Source organism: Falco peregrinus, chromosome 6 (assembly GCF_023634155.1).
Source record: "Falco peregrinus isolate bFalPer1 chromosome 6, bFalPer1.pri, whole genome shotgun sequence".
Classification (NCBI taxonomy): Eukaryota; Metazoa; Chordata; class Aves; order Falconiformes; family Falconidae; genus Falco; species Falco peregrinus.
This window is the reverse complement of record NC_073726.1, coordinates 90,832,967-90,859,289: the sequence shown is the minus strand read 5'-3', so window position 1 is coordinate 90,859,289 and position 26,323 is coordinate 90,832,967. Positions and strand designations below refer to the sequence as shown.

The 26,323-nt window shown below is 38.1% G+C and overlaps 1 protein-coding gene across 4 annotated transcripts in view; it reads right to left on the bottom strand.

Moving 5' to 3' along the window:
* The window catches only part of STXBP5L (syntaxin binding protein 5L), a 203,106-nt gene that overhangs the window by 64,784 nt on the left and 111,999 nt on the right, over window positions 1-26,323 (bottom strand). For all 4 annotated transcript variants that reach the window (XM_027777826.2, XM_005231088.3, XM_027777827.2 and 1 more), the window contains exons 7-16: window positions 23,415-23,498; window positions 16,007-16,130; window positions 14,358-14,436; window positions 14,024-14,178; window positions 12,266-12,338; window positions 10,768-10,915; window positions 9,098-9,165; window positions 7,812-7,852; window positions 4,341-4,558; window positions 365-537 (exon numbers count right to left, since the gene is read on the bottom strand). In XM_027777826.2, coding sequence (XP_027633627.1) covers window positions 365-537; window positions 4,341-4,558; window positions 7,812-7,852; window positions 9,098-9,165; window positions 10,768-10,915; window positions 12,266-12,338; window positions 14,024-14,178; window positions 14,358-14,436; window positions 16,007-16,130; window positions 23,415-23,498 — 1,163 coding nt within the window. The remainder of the gene's footprint in view (window positions 1-364; window positions 538-4,340; window positions 4,559-7,811; window positions 7,853-9,097; window positions 9,166-10,767; window positions 10,916-12,265; window positions 12,339-14,023; window positions 14,179-14,357; window positions 14,437-16,006; window positions 16,131-23,414; window positions 23,499-26,323) is intronic.

The following is a 26,323-nucleotide window of genomic DNA, read 5'->3' as shown; positions in this document are numbered from 1 at the left end:
AAGTCTCTTTGTGAACTCAAAAAAATAAATCCTCATACATGCCTTGATCTGTTCTGTGGTGCTTGTGTTCCATTCAAAATTGTGGGTAAGAGATGAAGATTTACTCCTAGATCATACTGGAAAATTACAGTCAAACCTTTACTATAACAGTTTACCTTCCTCATAATTACTTCTAGCCTTTTAAAATCCCTTGTTCATTACTTTGCCTTAATTATTTTGTTTGTTCCATATTCTGGTTTCTTCTCATTTTGTGGCGCATACATACGATTAACCTCTTTTTCTTGATACTTGATGGATTGTTACTACAACAATAGCAATGCTTTTTTTTAGAAAGATAAATGTTTGAACAATGGCATAGACTTACCTAAGACATGGGATGCTATCCTTCATCGTTCCTTCGCATGCTACAGTGTTGGTACTGCCTGAAAGGCTCTTTACAGAAGGAAGCTGGGAAGAGGCATCTGGAAATGCAGGAATTATTTCTGGTTCAGGAGTAATGATATCTTCTACTTCATACTGAAGTCGTACCTCTAATGACTTAAATAAATAAAAAGCTAAGTTATAATTTAACAAAGCAAGCTGCTGAAAGTTCTGTTAATTTCAAATAAATATCAGCAAGCCTTTTTTAAAAAATACACACACACACACACACACCCCTTTCTCATTATCATTTGCAGGCAAAGAATGCTGTCACTTGTTATTTATACAGCCTGACAGCAACCCCGGATAGGAACTAGTCATCTGCCCTGCAGTGACAGAGAAATACACAGCTACATTCTTCCAGTGCTGACTGATTTAAGGCTTTTACCGTAAGTGAAAGGCAAGAATACAGTTTTCCAGAGTTTATTACAAAAAGAGAAGATAAACACTGAGCCCCAAATAAATAATATTCTGGCATAAGAAGGCATCATTCAGGATAAATGTAATAAAAATTATCTGCCTATTGCCTGTTACCTTTTCCAAATTCATTAAAAACTCCACCTCCTTACTGCTAGCACAACAGAGTCTCTACAAGGCATGTTGTAGCCAGCGTGCCGAAACCTGACAGCGTGGGTAGTACTGACGAACAAACCTCGTTTTCCCATAGGTGGGGGCCAGGAAATCTGACATACCAGAGATAACGGTTCTCCTGAACTGGGGACTCCAAAACGCAGGGGAAACTGGACAGGGAGCTCAAATCTATACAAGTAATCATCTCAAAGAATCACAGTATATATGGGGCAGTTCTTTCTACCTCATAAATTGTCCAAGGAGATGCTCATTTTGAAAAGAATAAAACCCAAGGTACAGAACCCAAAGAGATAAGGTCTTGGGATTACTAAATTAATATTAATTTCAGTTCTGGTACTTTGAAGAGATCAGAAGCAATTACAGATGTAGACACTGCAAACTCCATCTTAGTGATTTCCCACTGAGACATCATCTGTACCAGATCAGAGACTAAGAAAATACCTAAGTTTTATAAGAATCAGGAGATAAAGATCAGTACTGAAGGCTCTCCTATTTCTCAGCCATTGTGTTAAAACACATTACACTTCAGAAAGAAGCAATTTTGCTCAACTAGAAGAGAAAGGGTCCTTTCTCAAAATTTCACTTTTTTTTTTTCTCCTTGCAAAATCCTTGGACTTTTTTGCCTGATTCAGCTAAAGAAACCTATGGACAACATTTGCTTTCAAAGACTAATGAGTGAAATACTGAATTCAGGAAAAACTCATCTCCTGGAAGTAATTGCTGCTGCCTGAAACAATTTATAATGTTGTTTAATCTTCATGCAGGACTGCAGTAACTGTTGAAGAGTATGCTCTTCTGCTTGCCATGTTAGAAATGCATCATTCTTCTTTGGATGTTTTTCTCTGTCTTCCTTTATCTACTAAAATTGATTTTGTTAAGTTGTAGCTATTCTTCATTTGCAGAGAGAAGGAAAAATTTAGGCTAATAACATGACTGTGGATTTTTTTTATGCTTTGGTCCCTACTTTGACTGGACCTTGGAAGGGGTACAGAACTGCTGCACCAATTTATTTTGGCACACGGTAAAGATCTTTTTGGAGGTTCCCATCACTAGGCTCATTAATTCTCATTTCTACATTCAAGCCAGTATAATTTTTTTTCCCCATAGTTCTTCCCAAGAGCTTTGAAGAGAAGCATCACTGAGGAAAGACTGATCATGTTTAATAGATACCTAGATATCCTTTTGAGACAGTAGGGAGTGGATTCAGGTGAGAAAACAGCGGCAGCAAATGCTTTTTACATAACTGCATGGCAATGAATCCAAGGTGGGATATTACACAGAATTTGTCTCATGCATACTATTGCTTCCAGATTCCAATATGAAATGATGCAAACAGTACTTCTATTGAGGAAATCCCAGACATAGCCTATGCGTCTAAGGCATATTCAGCACCAGACTTCCCTGCTACATGGAGAAACCTTTGAGTAGCCTCCAAGCTTCCCATTAACCACAGCAATGACATCAGGCAGTCAAATCAACATGGGGTCCCTAAAATACTGGGATTTGTGTACTGAACTCAAGGTGCAATCAGGCTGGCTGCTAGAGAAGGGTGGACACTAAGTGCTAGAACTTGGGCTCACCTCAGACAGCAAAGAAATCCTATAGAATTCAGTATAGACAAAGCCAGACAGCCTAAAGTCAGGTACATATTCTACAAAGACTCCTGTATTTTTTATTATAAAAAAAAATCCTCACCTTTTGAGAGTGAAGACTTGAATGCCTACAGGAAAAATGTGCAAACCAAGAGATGAGGCCCATCTCAGGGATGCACAAAACCCAGGGGAACTCAGTGACTATGCCACCAAGATCCGATAACATTAAAGTAACTCTTCAGAGAACAATTCCTCATATACATGCTTCTTAATTACGGATGAAATCTGAGAAACTGTTAAATTGCACATATTATAACACTTTAGAAAATATCAGATCTGATGCACTTCAGCCACAAGAGTAAAAAACCCAAAAATAAAGAAATTAAATGATAGGTAATGAAAGATAAGGTGCATTTGCTATGGAACAATGTAAGAATACTGAAATGTAATAATTTCAGCAGCATTATACATAGCTGGTCAGTAACGTGAAATTACTGTTCATTAGTTTTAAAACTTTCCTGAAAGGATACGTTCAATATGTTTAATAATTGCCTCTGAGGGAAAAAAATGAGAGGAAAGCAACAGAACAGCTATAGGTAATGAATTTCCTTAGCAGATGGCACATGGCTACAGGCCAAAAATGACAGGTTTTTGCCAGGCTAGAACTACAGACTTTCTAAAGCACATTGAAATAGTGTGAAAAGGAAAAGAACTGTAACCACTGGAAAAAACAGTGGAAAATGATAGGGAAATGTTGGGTCGGCCCCTGGGGTTTGTTGAGAGCTGGCAGACGCAAAGAAATACTTTCTGGCAAGAGAGTGGCTGAGTTGCAAACTGTTCTCCAGCACCAGAGAATGGCAAGGCTGAAGGACAGGCAGTCATGTTTAGTTTGGCTTTGCTTTAAAAGTAGACTCCTGATAAACTTTTCAGTCTTACGGAAGAATGTTTTACACTATAAATGCAGTTCAGCAATTGCTGTTAGCAGTGGTTGTGGCTCTTGTACAAAAATGCAAGTTTTAAACCAAAGTCAGACTTGCTGTACTACAGTGGTAAGTACAAGGTGACTGTGGTGCAGTTAAAAGAACAAGAACTGTGTGATTCTATTTGAAATAAGGTGACTGCTTAAGATGTGAAGACGCAAAAAGGAGTATTTGAACAGGATAAAGCAACAGAAAGCTTAGGGAAATAACAAGTGCTTAGCCACAAATAATCTGGTATTACAGGTAGTGTCCATTTTTAGGGAAACAAAGTCAGCACAAGCCAGAAAAAAACATAAATCTCTTATTTTTTTAAAGCCAGTGATAATTTTCAGTCCCCTTGTGGTACAAACACTATGAACATAAATTAAAGAGATTAAATACTTGAGTTAAAAAGAGTGTTATTACGTATGTACACAACGTACATTATAGATAATAACATACAGCAGCCACTATTTTTAGAGCAGGTAAACACAACAGAGATTTACTGTATCATAAAGCCTTAAAAGAAAACTCTGTCTGAAATCTGTACTATTGGTTACTATTGAAGCAAAAAACTAGAGAGCTGGCTCCTAAAAACTCAGATTTTTGTCACTAACAAGTAGGATCAAGATTTCACTCAAAAGGTTTAAAATGGAATGTCCCTAAACCTATATTTATACAGCCTGATATTAATTTTATTCAATTATACGAGCACAGACACAGCAAGGCAATTTAGAAATTATGTTCTTTTATAAGAGTAAAATTCTGAAGGACTTACTGCAATTTCAGTATTTACTTCATGTTTGCTGAACCTGTAAACAACCACATATGCAGAAACTCCTGCCACACAGAAAATTCGGCTTTCAGGACACCAACACATCATCTGAACAGCAAAAGGATCTTCTTCCACAATCTCAGCTGTTGCTTTTCCTTCTCCCACTTTCTGTTTTTCGAAGACCTTTGATGTTTTTAATTTGTACAGCATCTGTAGAGTAACTGGAATACATTAAAACACGTAAGAATAACTAACATGAAGCAAATCAGTTATAAAATTCCTCAGTTCCCATTTTCCTTTCAGTTGTGGCAGAACAAAGAAACTTAGGAAGGCCTAAGAGGAGAAGAAGATGGGTATTATACAATACAGATATTATTCTGGTACACAGTACTGGTAGGTTATGTATTTATTTAATACATCCCAAACAGATAATGGTCTGTGAAACAGTACTTTCTAGGCCGGGATGTCACAGATCAACCACTATGTCTATAATTAGGCTTATACTCAATGTTATAAAGAGGCTCTGATAATGCTGCCATTTTCCTAATGAGATGTGAAACGAAGATTTAGTTTGTCTGAGGTTATTGTCTGGCCAGAATGTAAAGACTGTATGGCACTTCAAGAGAAAACATTAGGCAAGTATTTATGTGGCCTGAGTAACACAAACACTTTCCGAATGAACAGGAGTTCTAAAATGTTTTTTATTTCCTGACTAGTAACTATATCTGTATTTATACCTGTACATTGAACCTTAATATCCAAAATCTTTGTCAAGACTAGAATTCCACTGCAGTGAATTCTGGAGGTAAAGGAGGGATTATAATTAACCTCATTTTGTTTTATTGACATTCCTCCCTGTTTTTTACTACTTTTACATTAATTTATCAGTGGCATTAATTAATAAGTGCATAAGGTCAGAAAAAAAGCCAGACAGGTGCAGCAACTATAAAAGTGTGTATATAGATAAAGGCAAAGCTGCCACGGCTGTTAGTGTAATTGTGGTAGATCAGCCTAGCCAGCTTGTGTAACAAGAGCAACAAGAAGATGAAAAAACGGCGTTTGAGTTATGTAACAGGGTGACATACACAGCAAAATGACATTTTCATTTTGCACTGCAGATATATTCCAGGAGTTTTAGCATATATTTTTTTGTATATGTACAAAAAGTTTTAGCATAAAAAATGCCACCACATTTTCACAAATTACAGAAGCCAGGGCTTCTGTAACGAACACATAATTCTGCCTGCCTTCTGTGGCAGTGCAAGAGGCCTCAGGAAGCCCTCAGTCCCACTGGGAAATGTAGAGTGGCACTTCAGATGTCATGGGTCCACGCATACTGGGTCAGAATCACAGAACCATAGGACTTAAGTTCAAGGTGAGGCTCTCTGTGCATCTGTGAATCACTAAGCATCGTCTGCACAAGGGCAAATAAGAAACTGCAATGACTTTTGAGCAAAGATACATTTGGAAATCTGTTTCAGTGGTTTAGCTATTCCCCTTTTCCCACAAATCTACGCTTTCAGATACAAAATGACACAATTAAAACATGACTAGAAGCACAGTATTTTGTGCCTTCAAATACCAGCAGAATATTATGTTTGCCATGAAATCTCAATTGAAATTTGAACTCTATTAAAAAAAAGTGAAGACCTTGTAAATAATAAAACCTTGTAACAATTAAACCCTTGTAAATAAGAAGTACCAAGTATGGTACCAGTAACGCAGTACACGCCCTGAAAAGCAGGACTAAGACCAGGACATAAGAGATGCACTGAAAGTACCATTGCTGCTGAAGGGATTGTGAATACTCACAATCATCTAGGCTTTTACCTTTCAGAAAAACTCCTATTGCAGCAGGTAGAGATTCATTAGTGGGTTATGTTTACATTCCCTATGATAAGTTTTTTCCTTTCCCCATTCTGCCAGGGTTAGAGACGCAACCATTAGCACGCTGGTTCCTGTGCAGACTGTACGCTAAATGCTTTGGGGTCTTGCAACAGTCTGTATTGCTTCACCCGAACTTTAATGCCTGTATTTGCACATTGTTGTCAAGAGCATAAGTAATGAAATATGCACAAGACAAGGTCTAATGCCTCGCACTACTTCTCTAAATAAAAGTAATTATCCTATTTTTGTTCATATTAAAGTGCTCTCAAACTTCTGTCTTTGCAGATAAAACTCCTGTTGACCGCATTTGCATTTTTTTCTTTCTGCTGTTCACCACAACTTGAAAATACTGGAAGATGTAAACTCTAAGCTGCATGTATCTGGTTTTCCTCCATTTCCAAATAGACAAATTATATAATAAAATTATATTATAAAAACCCAACTCATTGTCATGTTCAGTTGACATGCTTATGTAAAACTCCTTTGTGAGGTGAGGCTTTGGAAATCCTCATTATCTCCTTGTCCACCCTGATGAGTGAAAATATTTGGTATTAGGCAAAAAGAAAAATACCTGACAAAGTCACCAGGTTCAGCTGACATTAAAAAGTTGTAAACGTTCCCTGTATTTGGCTGGAAATGGTAGCAGTATTAACCATTACAATTCTGTGGCACAACGTGGAACTAGCAGGCAGTTTTGCATACTCCGTGTCCCTGGGACCATTACAGGTAGGGTATTAGGGTCAAATTAAATCTCCCTATGCCTAACATTTCATACAGAAATTTTTTTAACACTCTTTAAGAGACTGATACCTCATATATTCTACCCAGACATCCCTGTACCACAGAAGAGACAGAATACAAGACAACTCTACTGCAACTTTTGTGAACCACAGTCACACTATTTGAACCAGAATATTTTAGCCTTCAACCAAAAGGTTTGTATATATTTAATAAATATATTTTACTAATAAATGCCATATTTTCTGTAGAGGAAAATGCTGGGTTTTAGTATCTGTAGTTAGAGTAAGAATGTATGGAACATGTATTTTCAGAAACCTTTTCCTGCTCAGATTAATGGAAATTCTTCCCAATTATTTCCTGGAACTTGAGACTGGACAAGAAAAGATTTAGGTCTTCTCCACCCTCGCCAGGTTAGACATGTATCAAGATGTACTATTGTATTTTATTTTTCTTAGCTGTAAAAGGGTCTGTATTGTACTCAGAATAGAACAGACGTGACAATATTAGATCAAATTGAGCCCACTCTTAGACACACAAGAAGATTATGTCCTAGGGATTTTTAACCAACACTCCATCCTTCATAGGTTTTGGTACATTGGATCTGGAGTTTTTATTATGCTTAAAGACTTCCACTCTTTTCTGTCTAATATTTCTCATTAGCAGAGTTTATTTCCCTAATTTAATAAAAAATTGCTTAATTTAACCTCATTATTCCCGATTATATCATCTCAGGTATTACTACTCATACTGTTAGCTGTCATGTGGTTTTTTTAATATATATATATATATATATATCTCTGCATGTGACTTGTCAATATTATATAAAAGTGAACTTCAGAAACTTACTGGCAGAAGCATCCCAAAACTTTACTGATCCATCTGCATGGCTTAAAAAAATATAAAAATTAAATGTGTTAAAACAAGATGCAATTCTAAAACATCTTCTACTTTCAGTGAGTGATAAACATAAGCAGAAAACCTGTGTTTTGCTCATGTGGTAACTCTCCATGTCTTACTGACAATATATAATTATATATATACTAAACATAAGAAAATACTTTGTTATTATTTTTATTTGGTTAATAAAACACTTTTTCATGCATTTCCTACAAAGAACTAAGCCCCCAATGAACTTTAAGATCATAACACCAAGAAATTAATTCCCATACTAATGACAGCACCAAGTTACAGCACTTTTGGCTTTGCAGTGGGCCAGCCTCAAGCCTTCACTAAAAATGCCATGTCTAACGGACGTTGAAAGGACAGAGGGTAACTTTGTTTTGCATACTCCATGTCCCTGGGACCATTACAGGTAGGGTATTAGGGTCACACCTTAGAGCTGTGTTCTTTTTATTAACATAAAATCATCCCCAAAGTAAAGCTGGAAAAAGGACACATTTCTCTTTAAAATGGGAAAAAGTCCTCCATCACCTTATTGGTACTATTGCACACATCATAATCTTATTTTTAAAAACAAGGTATTAAGTATCACTGATAGTAACAATTTATCAAATATATCGCTATCATCAGCATGGCTGAGACCAGAGGGAAACGCAGGGTGTGTCATAGCTGAATAGCTTTTGCTTTACAGCCTGGCCCTTGAAAACACATCAGGTGTTGCTCACGGAGCTTCGACTGCAGTCGGAGCCTTCCTACGCCTTTTCGCTATGGGGCTGTGTCTCCACTCACAAGGTGAAATTCATCCCAGTGCACCACACTCACTGTCCCCAAATACAAAGTCCCCGAAGGCCAAAGGACAACAGCAACAGAAGAACAGCTGCTCCCCTTTTGAAAGCTATTCTCTGTGCCATTCATGGCCAAAACACCCTCTTGCAATGGATTCTCCTTTCCAAAGAACTCACCTTCACAAGCATATAGAATTGCTGTCTAACACTGGGGCCTCAAATGATAATTCTTAATGGTATTTCATCCCCAAATATAAAGTTCTGTTTTCTGGAGCAAATGGGAATTTCTGTGGTGACTCTGCACAAGGGAAAAAACTACATACCTCAAATGAAGAGGGCAGGATATGCATGCTCTGTGAAGGGTCAACTCTTAGCTATAGCTAACCCGCAATCAAAAGCTGTAGACACTAAAATTTTAAAAGTACCAATCCTCAGTTTCATTCTCACCCTGTAATAATGATTTCAGGATATGTCTGAGCTCCAAGGTTCCATGCTCCACCACTGATAGGCCACTCCTAAACAAATAAAAAGAGTACAGAGATCACAACTACTTCTGATGAACCTTCCTTGGTTAATATTTAAACTCAACAGCAGACAACATCTTCCTCCAAAAAGCAATACAACTCATAAAAGGAACAAAAATGTGTAGCACTTAAGGCTTTTAAAGCTTAATGAACATTTTTATACTATCAATTAAGGCTTTTGAAACTTAGTAACATTTTAATGTTATCAATTAAAGCTCTACCTTTTAAAAATATTTCTGCACAGCCAACACTCAACAATCCAAAATAAGAACTAGAAGAAGGAGTAACAAATAGTTCTGCTACTCTTCATATCGCTTGATTCTTGGAGTTTCTATAGGACACTGAGTAGACTGAGAAAGTATTCGAAGGATGAGGACTACTGAAGAAGCTGGCCCAGACAGAAATATCTGAGCATGATGCCACAAGATACAAAGGAATGCAAATTTTAGAGAACATATGACATCATCATCTCTTCTCTGCCTTTTGTTTCCTAGTGGCAAGACTTCCATTCTCTTCCTTGGTCTAGGCTGGTAGAGCAAAATGCTGGTCTGTGCCTAAAGATTGACATGTATGGATACAGGATACAGGATGTGGATGGATGATGATGTGTGCAGAGTATGAGCGGGTGGAAAAAAGCTGGGAGGACAAACTGGTTACGTGGATATGTGGAGTGGATGCTTGTGGGTACAGAAATGGGTGGGTGGCAAATGAGTGGCTACCTACATCGGGAGTATGTTTGTATGTACACAAAGTGAGGGGACAAAAGGGTGTGCAATGAATGCACACAGGTGGCAAAAAGTTTGGGAAACTATGTGTATGAGGTAAGGACAGATAAGCAGACAAATTCAAAGAAGAGCAAAAAAAATATTTTCTGAAGTATTTTTCTGAATCAAGATCCAAACCAAGTAGACAGGGTCCAGTTTCTTAGTTCATGAAAAAAAGGCAGCTCCAAGGAGAATACTTCTGTTAATATGAATAGGAAACTGATGACAACTGATTGGTTTACCTATATTTTTTCTAATTTATTTATTATGATGGATTAGTTCTAGTCAAAATATAAACTTGATTAATGCTTGAAACGTATAATGTAAGTGCATTTCCTCTTTTTATTTCTGCAGCTTGTCCTATTTCTAAAAGCATTACATTAAGACTTTGGTAGCTCAGTAAAGTAATTATTGATATCCCTATTTAATAAAAATCTCACAGACATGCTGTCAACCCTCAACTTCCACTGAAGGTCTTATGCTAACTTTTTTTCAGTTATAAGGTTTTCACTTTTTTCTTTGATAGAAATAACTTACCATTACAAATTTGAGTTCTACACTGATGGCTTTCCTTTCACTCAATCTGATTAGGCTTAAGTCCAGCAGCCTAATGCTTACATCCTACAAAATGATCATTAATGGTTGTGCTTAAGTGATGGTGTTTCTGAGGGACAAATACCAGGCTGTAAGCATCCTGCTAAGCTGTTGGTTGGACCAACTTGAAAGTGATTATTAAAGAAGTAAAATGAAAATCATTTGGTAAGATGTTAGAAATACATAGCTTGTATATCTACTTTCTTTGTTTAAAAAAAATACTGGTTTTGTTTACCTTATTGCTGTATCCTTGCTTTTTATGTTTTGCTCCTACAGAATAGAGTACAGGAATCAAATCTGGAGGACAGTCCGCAAAATATTCTGTGCAGGTAACAGGTGACTCATGAATGTCAATAGGATATGGATTTTCAAAGATGGGAAAACTAGTTAAGGAAGACAATTTATTAGAAGCACTGTGACACACTGAGCCATAGAAGAAAACATATTCTCATATTAAAGTGTATAACAGAATCTAAGTAAAATAATTACTAATAAAGTACATTTCCCCTTATTTATTCAAACATATGCGTTCTTTTTAATGTGAATAATAATTTATAGTTACTAAAATAAAGATACAAAAATTCCATTGCCACAACAAGAATCCTCTTGTCACATAAATAAATACTCATTCATGCAAACAGTTCCTAAGGCTAACAGGACTGCTTATGTGTACGAGGATTAGGAACCGATTTTTTCCACCATCTCAAAATCTTATTTATACAGAGGTGACACATTTTCTAGAAGCTTCAGGTTCATGGATATGATATATGCTATGCCCTAAGAACTACTTAAACAACTGTGGATTTTATATTGAGCAGCTTAGCTTATTGGGTTGGTAGACTACTGATTATACAATGAACAATTGCACCAACAGATGAAGCAGATCTCAGTTTATTTCTCACTTCCATCAGTTTGGACAGTCTGATGAGAAGGAAGGCCTTGCTTCTGGCATATTACACAATGTTATTCACAATTCAAAAATGTAGGAAATTTGGTTCTGATTTCAGTTACATCCATTTCTTATTGCTGAAATGATTTGAATTATTTTTGAATGTGAGATCAGAATGTAATTCGCTAAAAATGTTTCAAGACATTAAAGGCAAAACCTGTTCCTAGTTATACCAGTGTGATTGTGGATGTACATTACTGGTAGTGTTGGAGGCAGAATTAAATAAGTAAGAATTGAATTCTGCATTACACTATGTATAGTTCCTCTTTGATATGAACACTGATTCTGATGTGAAAGAACGATTTGACATTTAAGCCAGCAACTGAATCATTAAATAATCCTGTAGATTCACTACAAATCAATGCCATCATTTACTAAGATACTTAAGTAAATACTTAAGTGGTAGTCCCTGTGGAGTCTAGTGAAGTTAGGCATGCATATAAGCAGTAGTTGAATCTGGTTTCCAAAACACACATTCAGGTGATAATTCAGCATGTGACCAAATATTACTTAACTATGATGTTGAGTGAATGTTTGAGGGCTGTGCTGAAGGGACCACAAATTTAAATTTATTTCCAAACTTAAGAACAAATATTATCATAAGTTCCTGTTGATTAGCTGATCTTAGCTCTTAAGGTGGAGGTAAATATATAAAGTAAATTATTACCAAGAGCGGATGATTTTGGATAGTAAAATGACATTGCATGATATCATTTGAATTTTTACCATCACCTGCTGGACAGTTAAGATGTGCAAGTAACTTCATAATAGACTTCATACTTACTTGCTTTGTGTCAGGTCAACCACAATGAGATCTTTTTCCAAAAGCACAACTACAGCGTAGGGTTCTTGAAATTCTGTAAGCGAGGAATCAAGTGTAAAAGACATGCAGTTCTCTTATTAATCATTTTAAACAAGTAAGTCATGTTTATGTTCTCTAAACACTCACAGTATATTAAATAAATGTTTTAAGGTACAAATACTGGACATATCTAAAAACTAGACGTATCTGCCAACTAGGGCCAGACAGGAACTGAGAAATTACTTTTGGGCACTATTGCTGATCAACATTATCTGAAAACAAGCGTCAGATTAGGGCCAGACAGGAACTGAGAAATTACTTTTAGGTAGTATTGTTGATCAACATACATAGCAGCAATAGAACTGGCATATTACAGCATGCCAGTATATTGAAAGAAATAGAAAATGAGTAAGTTGTGTGTATCCCTACATAGCTGAATCCAATTGTTATACAGAAAATGTATTTTTGCTGTCCCGTAGTAATACTTCTACCGTGTACAACAAGAGATTGTTCGCAAGAGATTGTGAACAGCTGGTCCAGTCCACTCGATGATACACAATGCCTTCATTTCCAAAGTGATTCCAAAGGAATAATGCGAGGGCTTCCTGTGACTCTGCTGTGTGCTATTCAGACACTGCCACACTCCTTCCTCCCATACACTCTATAGATTATATTGGTCGGTTTTTTATTTTGTCCTTTTTTCATTTATCAAAAATAATCAATTAAAATGACAAATAAATGCTTCCCTTGATGCATAGGGTGCATTACTTTACACAGGATAAAAGTTATTTGAATATACATATATATGAAGTTACGATTCTTTTCAACAGCAGCAAACCATTCACGCATGCGCAAGCTCAGAGTACTCTCTTCAGATGGCTGATGCCAAAAGGCTGAGTAACTTGACAGCAACTGATTTACCTCCCTTTCAGGCCAGCTATGAACACACATTATCTGTGGCCTGTTTTTATACAATGCTATGAATAATACAAGTTAAGCCAAATCTTTTAAGTAACAGTGTGTGAGCAGGGGAAGGGGCTACAAAATCTTAGTAGTATCTTGACACAGTTAAATGAAAGGCCAAACTAACTCTGATTACTGAAAACTAAATTTTAGCATGACATTGAAACAAATATACAATTTATCTTTACTAAGTGTTTTTAATATGTATTTGATTTAGCTACATATATAAGGTATATTTTACATTTCTGCTTGAGGACTTAAAATGCTAAACTTACTGTCTTTTTGACTTACAGCTTTCCTTCATTTACTCTCTGGAGTTTTCTGTGAATGTGCTTCAGAATTTGGCAGCCCCGCAATATGCAGCAAAACACTTGTAACAGTTTAATTAAGGCTGAAGTGTAAGAACTTTTTTGCAGATAAGTAATCATTTAATCTTCAATAATTAAGAAAAAAAAAAAGAAAATATTTTCAGCCTCATGAAAAATGTCAGAAATATAAACACAGATGTTTATATGTGATTATGATTAATAGAAATGTTTCCTCACACTAACCCGTGTGCTTCAAGCTTATATCTGGAGATTTGTGCATGCTTTATTGTCCATTAATTACTTGCTTCCTGTACTGGGAATGCAAACAAGTTCCAGTTACTTTCAGAGATGTGGTTTTCTTGAGATGGAGACAACTGTGAGAATTCAAGTCCCTGGAATGTTGTTATAGTATGAGAGAAGATAATTTCATTTATATTTTCCATAGCTATGTTTTCCTTGATAAACTCACCATTGGGATATGGGGTTTCACAAAGAGTTAAAAAATCAACTATAGGGTGATCCATTTCAAGAACTGTAATTGCTTTCCCATGCATGATTGTTAAACTTGGTCTTCGACAAGCCTTATCATATGACAATCCACCAGAAAATATCACAAATGGTTCACTGTATTAAAAAAAACAACACAGTAATTGTAAGTTTACATAGTACATACAAGTTTACATTCTAGGTTTAGTACCTGTAAATATTAATAAATAGCTTTGCAAAAAGAAAGCAGGAAAGATTCTAAAAGGACTTTAACTCAGTAATGTAACATTGAGTTAATTACAGAATTAAAAACATACCTGTTTTTACAGGTCTTGTACTCTACTTTGAGAATTGGTTTACAGGACTCAGGTTTTTTTCCATCTCTTTGAATTTTTCCTAAGGAAAGAAAGAAGATGAAAACTGTATTAAATCATCATGATGATAGAACTATCAAACTAAAACGTACACAGTGAAGCAACTGTATAAGCAGTAAGATAACAGAAACTGAAAGCTACAGAAGATGATGAGTACTAGCTCCTGCTTCCGTAAAATATGCATTTGTCCAAATTAATTGCATTTATTATGGCTTTGTGTTTTTACTGCCACATACATCTAAGGGACCACAGACCACACTTCAAAGACATCTAAAACCCATGCAGATTACTAAGAAGGATGGCACTTAACTAATAATTAATGCATTTGACCAAATGTATACCTTTTTTCCTGAACATATTATAACCATAAAGAGCTTAATTTTTTTCCTTAGTCATTCTTAGATTGACTCAATTCTTTTTGTTGACAAAATGTTACGTGCTCTGGACTGTAACTAGTTGAGTGATAAAATTAAATGAAGCGTACAAACGAAATTCATGGGTGCTTGGTTAATCATGGCTCAGTACTTTCTTCCAGTCAGAGAAAAGTCACTTGTAAACCAGAAAACCAACAATTTTGGTTCTGTTACTTTGAAAAGCCTATGCTTGCTTTCAATATCAACCTGGTTGGATCATACAGGGCAGATGAAGCCAGCCTGCTCTCAGAGGTGCACAGTCACATGATGGGAAGCAAAAGACTCAAGCTGTGACATGGGGAATTCTGGTTGGTATCAGTAAAAAAAAAAAAATGTAACTGGAAGATGTTGTCCAGAGAGGCTGTGCAATTTGTTGTTGGAAGTGTTCAAGTGTCCAGTGTCAACTGGACACTGCCCTGAGCAAGCTGATCTAATCAGGCCTGGTTTGAGCCAGGGGTTAGACTAGATGACCTCTGAGAGGTCCTTTCTGATCTAAAGCACAATTCTGTGACTAAAAATTATAAAATAAAAGCAATTAGGAAATGTAAGAAAATGCTAAAACTCTTCTGGGCTACACGATTTTGTCTTCACCTTCTTCCTCCCTGTCCACTCACTCAGGTTTCTTGGTCATGTATTGATTTGCAAGAGAGTCAATACCTTTTTACCTCATTTATAGGAAGCAATGGCATATAAAGTCCCAGCCATAAAAGACTCGGCCATTTCTTAACATGGCTCCTTTAAATTCTCCATTGCAGTGACTCGGGAAGCCTTGTACCACCTCTATAACAAGCAACACAGTGCTTTGTACAAAATGTTTTACTTCTGAAAACTGCACATACAAGAACAGAAGTACAAAATATAGAAGAAATGTGAAAATCCCATAGCCTGAGGGTGTCAAAGACCAGCAACAGACTCTTAAGATGAATTCAATAAAAGACGACATTAGAGCAATATTAACCAGTAAGAGTTATTTATGACATCTATTAAAAAAAATGATCAAAATCAATCTCTAATTTTTATAATATTTTACAGCTACTTCGCAGATGAAAATACTTATGCAAGAGGCAACTCCGGGTCTGGGATACAATAAAAAAAATGAAACAGACATAGAAATTAGCCAACAGCATGGGGAATATTGTATCATTTCTTAGTTATACAGTTTTTAAATATCAAAATTACCATGTGGAATTGTGGTCTGGAATGGTCTGTTCGGACTTTTCAGATTCCATAGGGTCAAGCTGCCATCAGAGTGACTGCACATGAACTGCTTCCCTTCATGATGCCAAGCAACAGAATGAATAGCCTATAGAAACGAAAGAACTTGAGACTGAAACGGAATACAGTGTTTACAGTAATGATATCTTAATGTATGACTTCGAGTTATATTAATCAAATAGTATATCAACAATTAGATGGTTATGTTTGTCTGAAGTCCATTAACAGCACTACAGCACTTTTTAGTAACCAAAAGCTGTGTTCTACTGCTAGTCAAGCAAAACAATTCATTATAAAGGCTAACATAACACAAGAATGTAAGAAAGCCTGTACTCTCAGACCAAATTGAAGGAACAGGGTATTAAGGTAAATGTATAAGAACAAGGGACATACAGTGCAATCGTAGTTATGTCTGACAACTTTCCTTGGAAGTATTTCATCTGGTAAACATACAAGGAATCCTCTGTAACAAGTGTTACAGGTATACAACACATGCAGCCTTCCCCAGAGGACTATTTAGGAGAAGCAGAAATGGTACTCTGTTCTTGAATAATTCCCCACCACCACCACCACTACCACCCCGCACACTTAAGTTTCAGAGCAAGTACACAGAAATCTGGGATGTTTAATATAAAATGAAAACAACTAAAGATACTATAATTGTTTCATTCATATAGGAAATTACCAAAACAGTGCTGTAAGATACTTCTGGAACAGATAGTGCTTCAAAGAGGAATACCGCACCCCTATGTACACAACGCAATACCACACGATGAATGCTATACAAGCCAAAAAGCAACACTTCAGAAATTAATACGCCATTTTCAGTATTTCACTTATAATTACTGAAGCTGACTGAAAATATCCATAATAAATCAAACTGGCTGAAAGGATAATGGTGTAACTCCTTCATTTTCACTGGTATGTGCTGGAAACTAACAAAACCCGTTTTCTGACAAAGCAAAACATTGATTCATTGTACATCACAGTTTTTCATACACTCCCCTCAGAAGCACGAACTCACAGAATTTTCCCTTGAATCCATTTCCTTTCCAGAAATGTTAGCTGCCAAATAGCTAAAAACACAATATGGTTTTTTTTAATGTAAATGTAAATAAGAAAGATCTATTCTTAAACGCAGTTTATTAAATTGCCGGTTTTGGCAACGCAGAAAACACTAAGATCACTTACAATTGCATATGGCCAATCACCTGATTATCCAAATCACTTTAAAATCATGCCTGGGTATTCACAAGTCAGCACTGGAGTCGTTCATATCAATCTTGCTTAAGGTGACAAGAAATAAACCTAAGTGCTACCACTCATGATTCACAGCTCCCCGTTGGTCTTCCTCTTTTGACACGTATATCGATTGTTGCGGTTGGTAACGGCTAACGGTCCGGAGGGAGTATCAGCGGGAACCACAGAAAGGCTGTGACCGTTTACCAAAACTTTACTCTGCTCCTGAGGCTGGACAGTACAGCCACAAATGAGCCCTTGGATTAAGAGGACCCAGATGTTTAAAAGGAACGTGACATGCCCTGTGTACGAAAGCTCTGCTAACGCGCTGGGAAGCTGGTCATGCCAGTAAAGCCTCAACAAACAGAGCTGAACAACGTGAACTCCAGGGATTTATCTTTGTGTGACGTAATGGGTGTCACTCAGACTTCTGCTTACCAGAGTGGGGGCTGGCACCAAAACTATACCAAACTATAAGCGAAGCAACAAAAGACAACACAGGAAGATGGTTCATACAGAGTGCAATGTCGCTGCCCTCCCGCAGCAGGAACCGCAGATCTGTGGGGAGTGCTGCTTCACTTACTCTGAAGGCATGTCTGTCCTCGTGCACATCAATTCTGACACGGGCTCATTCATGCTTGCTATCATGCAGAACTTGAATCTGCTTTTGATGCTTTATCACACATAGAAACATTTCACATGGTTACAGTCGCTAACTGTGTGTGAGCAGGAGCTACTAACTAGCAGCTGAAAACTACCAAGCTGCTCGTTAACCTGCCTCTCAGCTACCAGGTGCCACCTGCCAGCATAAACCTCCTGCTGAGGGGAGCCGAGGTGGAACGCTCCTGTCACAAACAGGTGGTGTAGCAGCAACCCAAACTCACCTGTCAGGCTTTGCCCTGAAATGGGCAAGAAATACTCGGAATCGCTTTTGGAGGTCTCAGCTGGGAGTCATGACTAATACCGAAAGGTGGTATCGAACAAGTCCCCCATTTTCTCTCTGCTAGATTATGTCTAGCGTTCTGATCCACTTTAGCATCCACACAAAAAAGGAGCAGTTATTTGCTTAGAACAGGAGTTCATCACGGTGGGTGACTCATGTGAATGTTCACACGGTGTACGCACACGAAGCATATCACTCCAGATTGGGTCTGTCTCTCCTCCTGCAGTGCCCACAGCGGCTGCATACATATTCCATCTTCTCTCATACTCAGCGTGCACTAAATGTAAGTGTGCCCAACACCCTTTCAGCTCCTTCCCAACCACAAACCTCCTCCACTGACAAGAACCCATGTGGACTCTAGGACCACTTTTAACCATATTTTGACAAGCACCATACTCATCCCATCCTACTGCTTGAATCTTAAGAATCCTTTCCGTTAGTAGTACTGGGGGACCATTGCAGCGAGGGCCACATCCGATGCGATTATTTCCACAATGGCATAGTGCTTGATAAAGGCGGGGAGTTGTCATTTGGTAAATGTCTCTGTGAACTCGGCAGCTCCGTTTTGGAGATGTGTTCTAATTAAAGATGATGCCTATGTTTCAGAAGCTCTGAATATGTGTTGACACAACTTGTCAAACTTTTAAATAGTCTGTATATGAAGATGGCTGGGTTTTTGGGTCTGCCAACTATCAACAATAACTTGAGAATCCTTTGAAGGATCGGTCTTGTTTATGTGTTCTCTTTTTATACTAATCAATGGAAATAAACTTTTGAAGGAATTTATAACAAGGGCTTGCAAGGAAAGCCTTTTATAGAGGGCATCATATCGGAGCACTGATGGAAAGGGCCTGAATATCTCATATTCATCACTGAGAAGATGATCATGACACAAAGAAACAAATTTGCAGCTGACATCTTGAAAAGCAGACACCAGATACTTTAGCAAGAGGTTCAAGTTCTACTCTGGGACCAGGTGTTTCACAAACAAGAATGTTTTAGTCCCAGATAATGTGACTCGTACAGCCTTTTCTATCCTTGGTGAGCTCTCCCATTTGAAATGAGCAGACATAAAATCATTTAGGTCGGAAAAGACCTAAAGATCATCAAGTCCAACCGTTAACCCAAGACTGCAAAGTCCACCACTACTCCATGTCCCTAAGCGCCACGTCTACGTGTTTCTTAAACATTTCAGGGATGGTGATTCCACCGCCTCCATGGGCAGCCTGTGCCAATGTTTGACTACCCTTTCAGTGAAGAAATTTTTCCAATATCCAAACAAAACCTCCCCTGGCATAATTTGCAGCAATCTCCTCTCATCCTGTTGCTTGTTATCTGGGAGAAGAGACCTACCCCCACCTGCCTACGACCTCTTTTCAGGCAGCTGCAGAGAGCAGTAAGGTCCCTCCTGAGTCTCCTCCTCCTCAGGCCTAAATAACGCCAGTTCCCTGGGCCAATCCACATAAGACTTGTGCTCCAGCCCCTTCCCCAGCTTTGTTGCCCGGCTCTGGACACGCTCCAGCACCAAAACGTCCCTCTTGAAGTGAGGGGCCCAGACCTGAACACAGGATTCCAGGTGCTGCCTCACTCGTGCCAAGTACAGGGGGATGACCACTGCCCTGGTCCTGCTGGCCACGCTGTTTCTGATAAAAGCCTGGAGCGGTTTGTGTTCCAGATTGAAGTTAGGGAAGTTAGTGATAGGAAAGTTAGTGAGTTAAATTTAAGCTTTACTAGAGTTGTGGTGGTGTGATGTTTCTTTTAAGGATTTAAATACAGTATTCATGGGTCAGCCTCACCCTCCAGCTCCTTCCTCTGATGCTCTGTCCAGATCGGCACCATAACCCCTGAAGTAAGGTTCTGTTCCATGCAGGGTGCACTCTGCTTGCACAGTTCTTGTGCTAGTAAAGCTTTCACACTTGTAAGTGAACAGTTTGCCTGCATGATATTTGCAGATAGACATAGTTTTGCTCCATTTCAACCAGAAGTTAGCAGCCAACTTCAGTCTAAAGATACTTTACTTTCCAAGGCTGCCTCCTGTTTTAGCCAAGCAAATTGTCCCAGTCCCACATTTATGCCAGCAAAAGATTAAATGGTTTTCAGTGCTAGACTGTACATCATATTGGGATGCAAGCTTTAATTTTGCTAATCTTAGTCCTGTTTGCACAAATAATTTAATAAAAAAGAATGTCCCTTGAATAGAGCCAGTAGTAATAAATGTAAGTAAACTTCTGTTCGTTTATTCTCAGTTACCAGCCCAAAGAGCTGTGTACTGAGCATGACTGAGTGTTTAGTATTAAAAATTCCAATCTTGTAGGCAGGTTGGTGTGTTCCACTCTGATTTTTAAGCTTCTAGCAAGCTGAATGGAGACGGCAGGGTTTTAAATTTAGTCCCCTTCTTTTTTTTCCCAATTTAGAAAAAATGTGTGACATAAAACAATTGAGGTTTGGGTTTTTGTTTGTTTGTTTGGTGGTTTTGGTTTTTTTTTCAGGGGGGTTGTACCATAGATCTAAAACCTGCATTTCTGGAGGATTTGCATTTCTCTTACCTGAATGTGCAGTGTGTTGCCATTCAGGTCCTTACTTTACAGGGCCAAATAGGTCTGTGATTTGAAGTCATGACAACGTAATTCCTCTCTGTTTTCTGATTTTTCAGTTTGTACGTATGTCAGAAACTATACTCAATGTTCTGTACTCAATGTATGATCTTGCAAGTTTAGGCTAATTTGACTTCTGTGCAATTGGAGGACATGTTTTACCTATGAAAGGTTCCCAGCCTTCAAGACATTTAGTGTGACAAAGATGGAATAAGGAATGCAGCTGTAAATGCTGCAATTGCAGTCTGTGAACAGGGAGGGGACACAGTCTTCAGCTCCACCACTTCCAAGCTATTGGGTTGTCTTAGTGAGCTGTTCATTCTAGGAGCAATGTCAAGGGTAACACAGGACAAATCCAGTTGAGGCTTGATCCTGTGAAAGGATGAGTATTTGGATGAAGTCTGGAGGGTGCTGACATTTATTTTGAGTGACATTACCAAGCTGGACAGCTATCTGAAGAAAATTACAGAGAAGAAAGGACTTGCCTTGGTGATGAACACTGACAGTCCATCAAAGACGAGAAAATAAGCTGTTTCTGACAGTACACACCAAATGCTAATGGGGAAGCCTGGTGCCAGGGGAATTTTTGATACTAAACAGAAGTATCTGCTCCAGATAAAGATCATGCCACCTGACAATCCTTAAATATGCCAGAAGAGGAAGTGGTGAGTTAGATGAGATTTCCAGCTCTTTCACCATCAAATAGGGTGACTACATTGGTTTCAAAACTGGTGCTAAAGAAAGCGTAATGGTATTAAGAAAAATGAGGCGCGATTAATTTCATTCAGACCTCATTCAAAGAGGCACTTTGGTATTCCATGAAGATACAGAACATTGACAGTCATTTATCTGAGACCTCACAGATACCCTGCAATTGCAACTGGCTGGCTCAGCACCAGAACGACGATACTGAAAGACTGGTCAGCTGTCATAGGGCACAGAGGCCTTCCATCAGGCCAGATAGAACGGTGGAGGGGAGCAGGAGCAATGTTTTCTGGACAGTGATCTTAGGTGGCCAATCTATAAGAAAAGGCTTAGGTCTGAAAACCTGGGTTGGTGCCAAACTGGCACACGCTGAACTAATGATCTGTGACTCACAAAAGCCATAACCCAGGATCTAAAAAGGAACCCTTTTTAGGGGCTCCCTAGGGAGATGCTAGCAGATCTGGAACATGATCAATCTGGAGCCTGAAAGTCTGGAATAAAGTACAATGGCTAGTCACACAACTGTTTTAAAGACAAAATAAGAATCTTGCAACTATTTCAATAGATAATAGCAAGCCATCACAAGTTGTATAAAGTGGAGTAATGAGGCAGCAAATAAACACTGAGAAGGAAAGCACATGACTGATAAAAAGGCCAAAAAGTGTTCCAGAGGACAGTACTCAAATGTGGAACAACTAAATTATATTAAAAATTTTCAACACCCAACCGCTCTGTCTCAACAAGGGAAAAAAAAAACCAACCCCAAACCACAGTATTATGGAGACCCTGTTTTATGTAGTCTTACTCTGAACACAAGAGAGGACAGTGAGTGAACAGACACCCCCTGGAGACCTGTAAAAAGAAAAAAGCTGACCAGCCTTAAGTAAGAAAACAGGCACAATTTCACAAGTGTCTGCACAGGCAGACTGTCACTTGGAGACAACTAAGAGGGCATGTCCTCAGGCTGAAGTGCTGGCCTGTTTAAACTGAACTACCATGTCCTTTAGAACATTTGCTATGTGAATGGTCAGAATCTTAGCCTTGAAGCTCAGGGTAGTGTTGACATGTCTGTGAAAACAGGCCTGAAAGAGTGCAGGATGCAGATATATTCAGGTTACTGTTCAGAGTGAAAATACACTTGTGTACTGCTTATATGTAACAGAGTAGCAAGATGAAGGAGGAAAGAGAACCATAGGAAACCAGTTACTGTCTGGATCACTTCAAAGAAAAGGTCCTTTTCTAGCATCAGATGTAGTTGCATTCGCATTCATTCATGATGAACTTTACAGAAGGACTGGCAGAACAAAGCATGTTTTTCCCCAGGGCTAGTGCTAAATTCATAGTAACTAGGAATATATCTCTTTTTGAAACAGCCTGTTTATTGATACAAGACTGCATGTGTGGTTAACACAGTCTGCTTACAAGCAACAAGAGGCAATTGTCTGATAAAACTATGAGAACATAATTTTGAAAACTTTTTAATCAGACCTTGAGTACTAGCTAATACCAATAGCCCTACAGAGTAATTTGTCTTCCATTCTAATTAATGTTCTAGTAATACTCAGTAAAGATAATTACATAATTCCCAATGTAGCTCTATCTCAGGTCAGCTCATTACTACACACTGTTCAACTGAGGATCCCCACACAGAAGCTGATGAACTTGTCAGAATCAAGGGGAAGAGACTCCACGTCATAGTACACTTATAAGAGGCAAATGCATTAGAACTAGAGATTCCACGTTTTGATTTCTATCATCAATAACTTGTTCAAAAGCATAGCACAAACAGTATTTCCAGAACAAGCAATGCCTTAAGATAACAATCCATCTGCTCGATAAAGCATACGACAAACCGAATAACAGTTTTTCTGAATTAATGGAAGTTGCTTACCTCATCGTAATAAGCTCTGAGATCAGCTCTTTTAGATCGTAAGTCCCAGAGTACAACAGTCCCATTTTCATAACCTATCAATAGCTAGAGGAGGGAAACAAACACAATTGCAGTTTCAGATTCTAAAGGTATATACAAATATTGAAGAACTTAACTGTTTCAAGGGATTTTTTTAAAAAAAATAAGCACCATAAAAAGAAATGCCGAACGGATGTCCAAGATTGTAGATCACACTACACATAATACCCTGTTTTCAAATAATCATTCAGTATAAATCACTTCTCATTACTGAAAATTTAAGATCTGATATGGAAGAAAAAATTTGCTTTATATATCTTTTTTTGTGTAAAAGGGTAGGTTTTTTTTGTTGTTTGTTTACTTCTTGGGGGTGGTTTTGTTTTTGTTTTCTGCAAGGTTATGGGCTTGGACAGTCTCCACAATCACGCATCTACTGAGAAAATAAGACTGTAGCATGTTCCTGCACCTCACCTTCCTTGCCCCTGGTTGGAGGGAAAACTGTTTGAAACATAAGAGATAACATAAATAATTTCACATCAAAGAGTCACCAGATTAAACTCTCATTCAGCTACTCATACTCCTTTAATTTCTGCTTTCTATTTCTTTAAAACATTTTGAAGAACTTTTCCTGCAGAGAATAAATTGCCTGCTTGCCTAGAAATTGAAAATAAATTAACTGGAATGCCAATTTTTACTTCTTCTAGAAGTGGTATGTCATATCATGACGCACACATGAGAAATACCAGCAAAGAAGGCTTGTGAAAAGATGGAAGAGGAGAAAAGCAATGCTCAGGAGAAAAATAAGAATGAACAATCCTTTCTCCTTGCCTCTGGCAGACTCTCACACATTTCTGCTATGGAATATTTTCTACAACTGACAGCGATAACTGCAGTTGTTCCTTGTCCATAAACACATGGATCACAGAATGCAGGCAAGAATTTACGGTTTCTATATTAAGAATTTGAGCAGAATGACAAGATTTTCTCTTTATCTGTGAAACCTTACCAGCATCTTTGCTATCACTCACTTCAGTTGTATAAGTCATAAAAATGGAACTCGGCTGGACTGCTAAACAAAACTGCACTTTGTTTCCAAGTACAACTGATACATCAACACTGCTATAAAAAAATCTGGGACTACTCTCAACCCTACTAGATATGATTCTTTATATTGCATATTCATTATGGGGAGATTTATTACCTAATCTGAGAATGATTTATAGTTAATATATGTAATACCTGAATATGAACAATATCTCATTAGTTAAGAATTCTGCTCCTGAAAAAAATACAATCTGTCCTGGAGAAATTCCAGAATATTTATCATTTTTGCTCTGGATGGATCCATATGGGATTCTGTGGCAGGGTAAATGTGAAAACACATCCTGTTCAGAAAGCATGCAGCTAAATGGATAGCATTTGTGTCAGGATGCCATATGGTATTCTGGGATAATAGATGGCCACTGATAGACTGAACAAAGAGGTGTCTCGCTGTGGCTGCTCTCACTGTCAGTGTAGTGATCCTAGATGGAAGACAATTGTATATCCAGGAGTTAGTGATCCACAAAGTAGTTATCCTGAGTAGGTGCAGGCTTGTGCTGTGCTATTTTGTGCTGCAGACAGCACTTGCCTTTCAGGCCTGTGTAGTGCTGCACATATCCCTTGGCCACAAGATAAACTTGGCTGGCTAATTCTAAAGAAGGCTGAGGGCAGCTCCCGCTTGGTAAGGGCAATTACAGCAACTTTGTGTCTTTGTCTTTATCTTAATGTCAGGCAGTATGTGTCACGTGAACACCCTTTTGCTTGACAGTAGAAATGGGTAGTTTTTTAAAAAATAAATCTTTGGAGATCTCTAAAGACCAAAATGCTGGCACACCTTTTCACAGAGGGGACCAACACAGTGTGCTGTGTCCTTATTGGAGGTTCATCCAATGCTACACAACTTGGGGCTCCCATCATCCTTTTCATATATAACTCAAATAAATGTTAGTTTAATCAATATGTTATGGGGCCTGAGTCTCTTCCTTACTGTCATCATAACAAATGCTTGCATTAGTGCATTACAGCTGGGTACCAAACCAGTTGAGTTCGGTTAGTATCTAGCAGTAGTCTTTTCACCTCAGCTTTTGTACAAATATATTCAGAAAACTGAAGGAATAAACCAGCTCTTAGTATATGACCCTGCTCCTTAATAGGCTTTTCTCTCTGGTGAAGCAGGCTTGTCTTTTGATTTTTATCACTCTCTTTTGCAAAGATATCATGGTCCAGGTAATTACTAAAAGGTTAAATACCTCCTATCAGAGGCAGCATTTCACTTGATCTATCACTGAAATGCTTAATGCAAAACAGAACTACAGAACTGCAAGATACAAAGTGCTGTGATTTCAGGAAGAAGCTGGAAGAGTATCAGATTTGTTGCATAGTCAGGGATCTCTTTCTCTTTGCTCAGATGGTAGCCTTCCTGCCTAACTACCAGTACTGTGCTATGACACTGAAGTCAGAATTCCAGCTGGGAGAATGATTGGTCTCATTGCCAGGATCTTTATACTCCGACCTGTCTGAATCACAGGAAACTCAAACAGTCACACTCCTCTTGGCCAGACAAGCTCTATGTCTGTAACAGAAGTAAAAAAATCAAACGTCCATAAATGCCGTTGGAGGGGAAACACAAAGAAGAAAAATACGTGTAAACATGCACAAAGAGTCCAGGAAGGAAAAAACCCAAAGATTTCTCTTCAGCTTGTGTTTCCTGGCACCTTGGTTAATTACTCATGCTTAATTAGGTTAAGAAACATGCAGAAAGTTGGACAGAATTTGAGGGAGGGAGGAGCCCTGGCAAGATCTTCCTTGTCTAGTGGAGTTGCTCCACATCTTGACTTAAATCCCTCTCC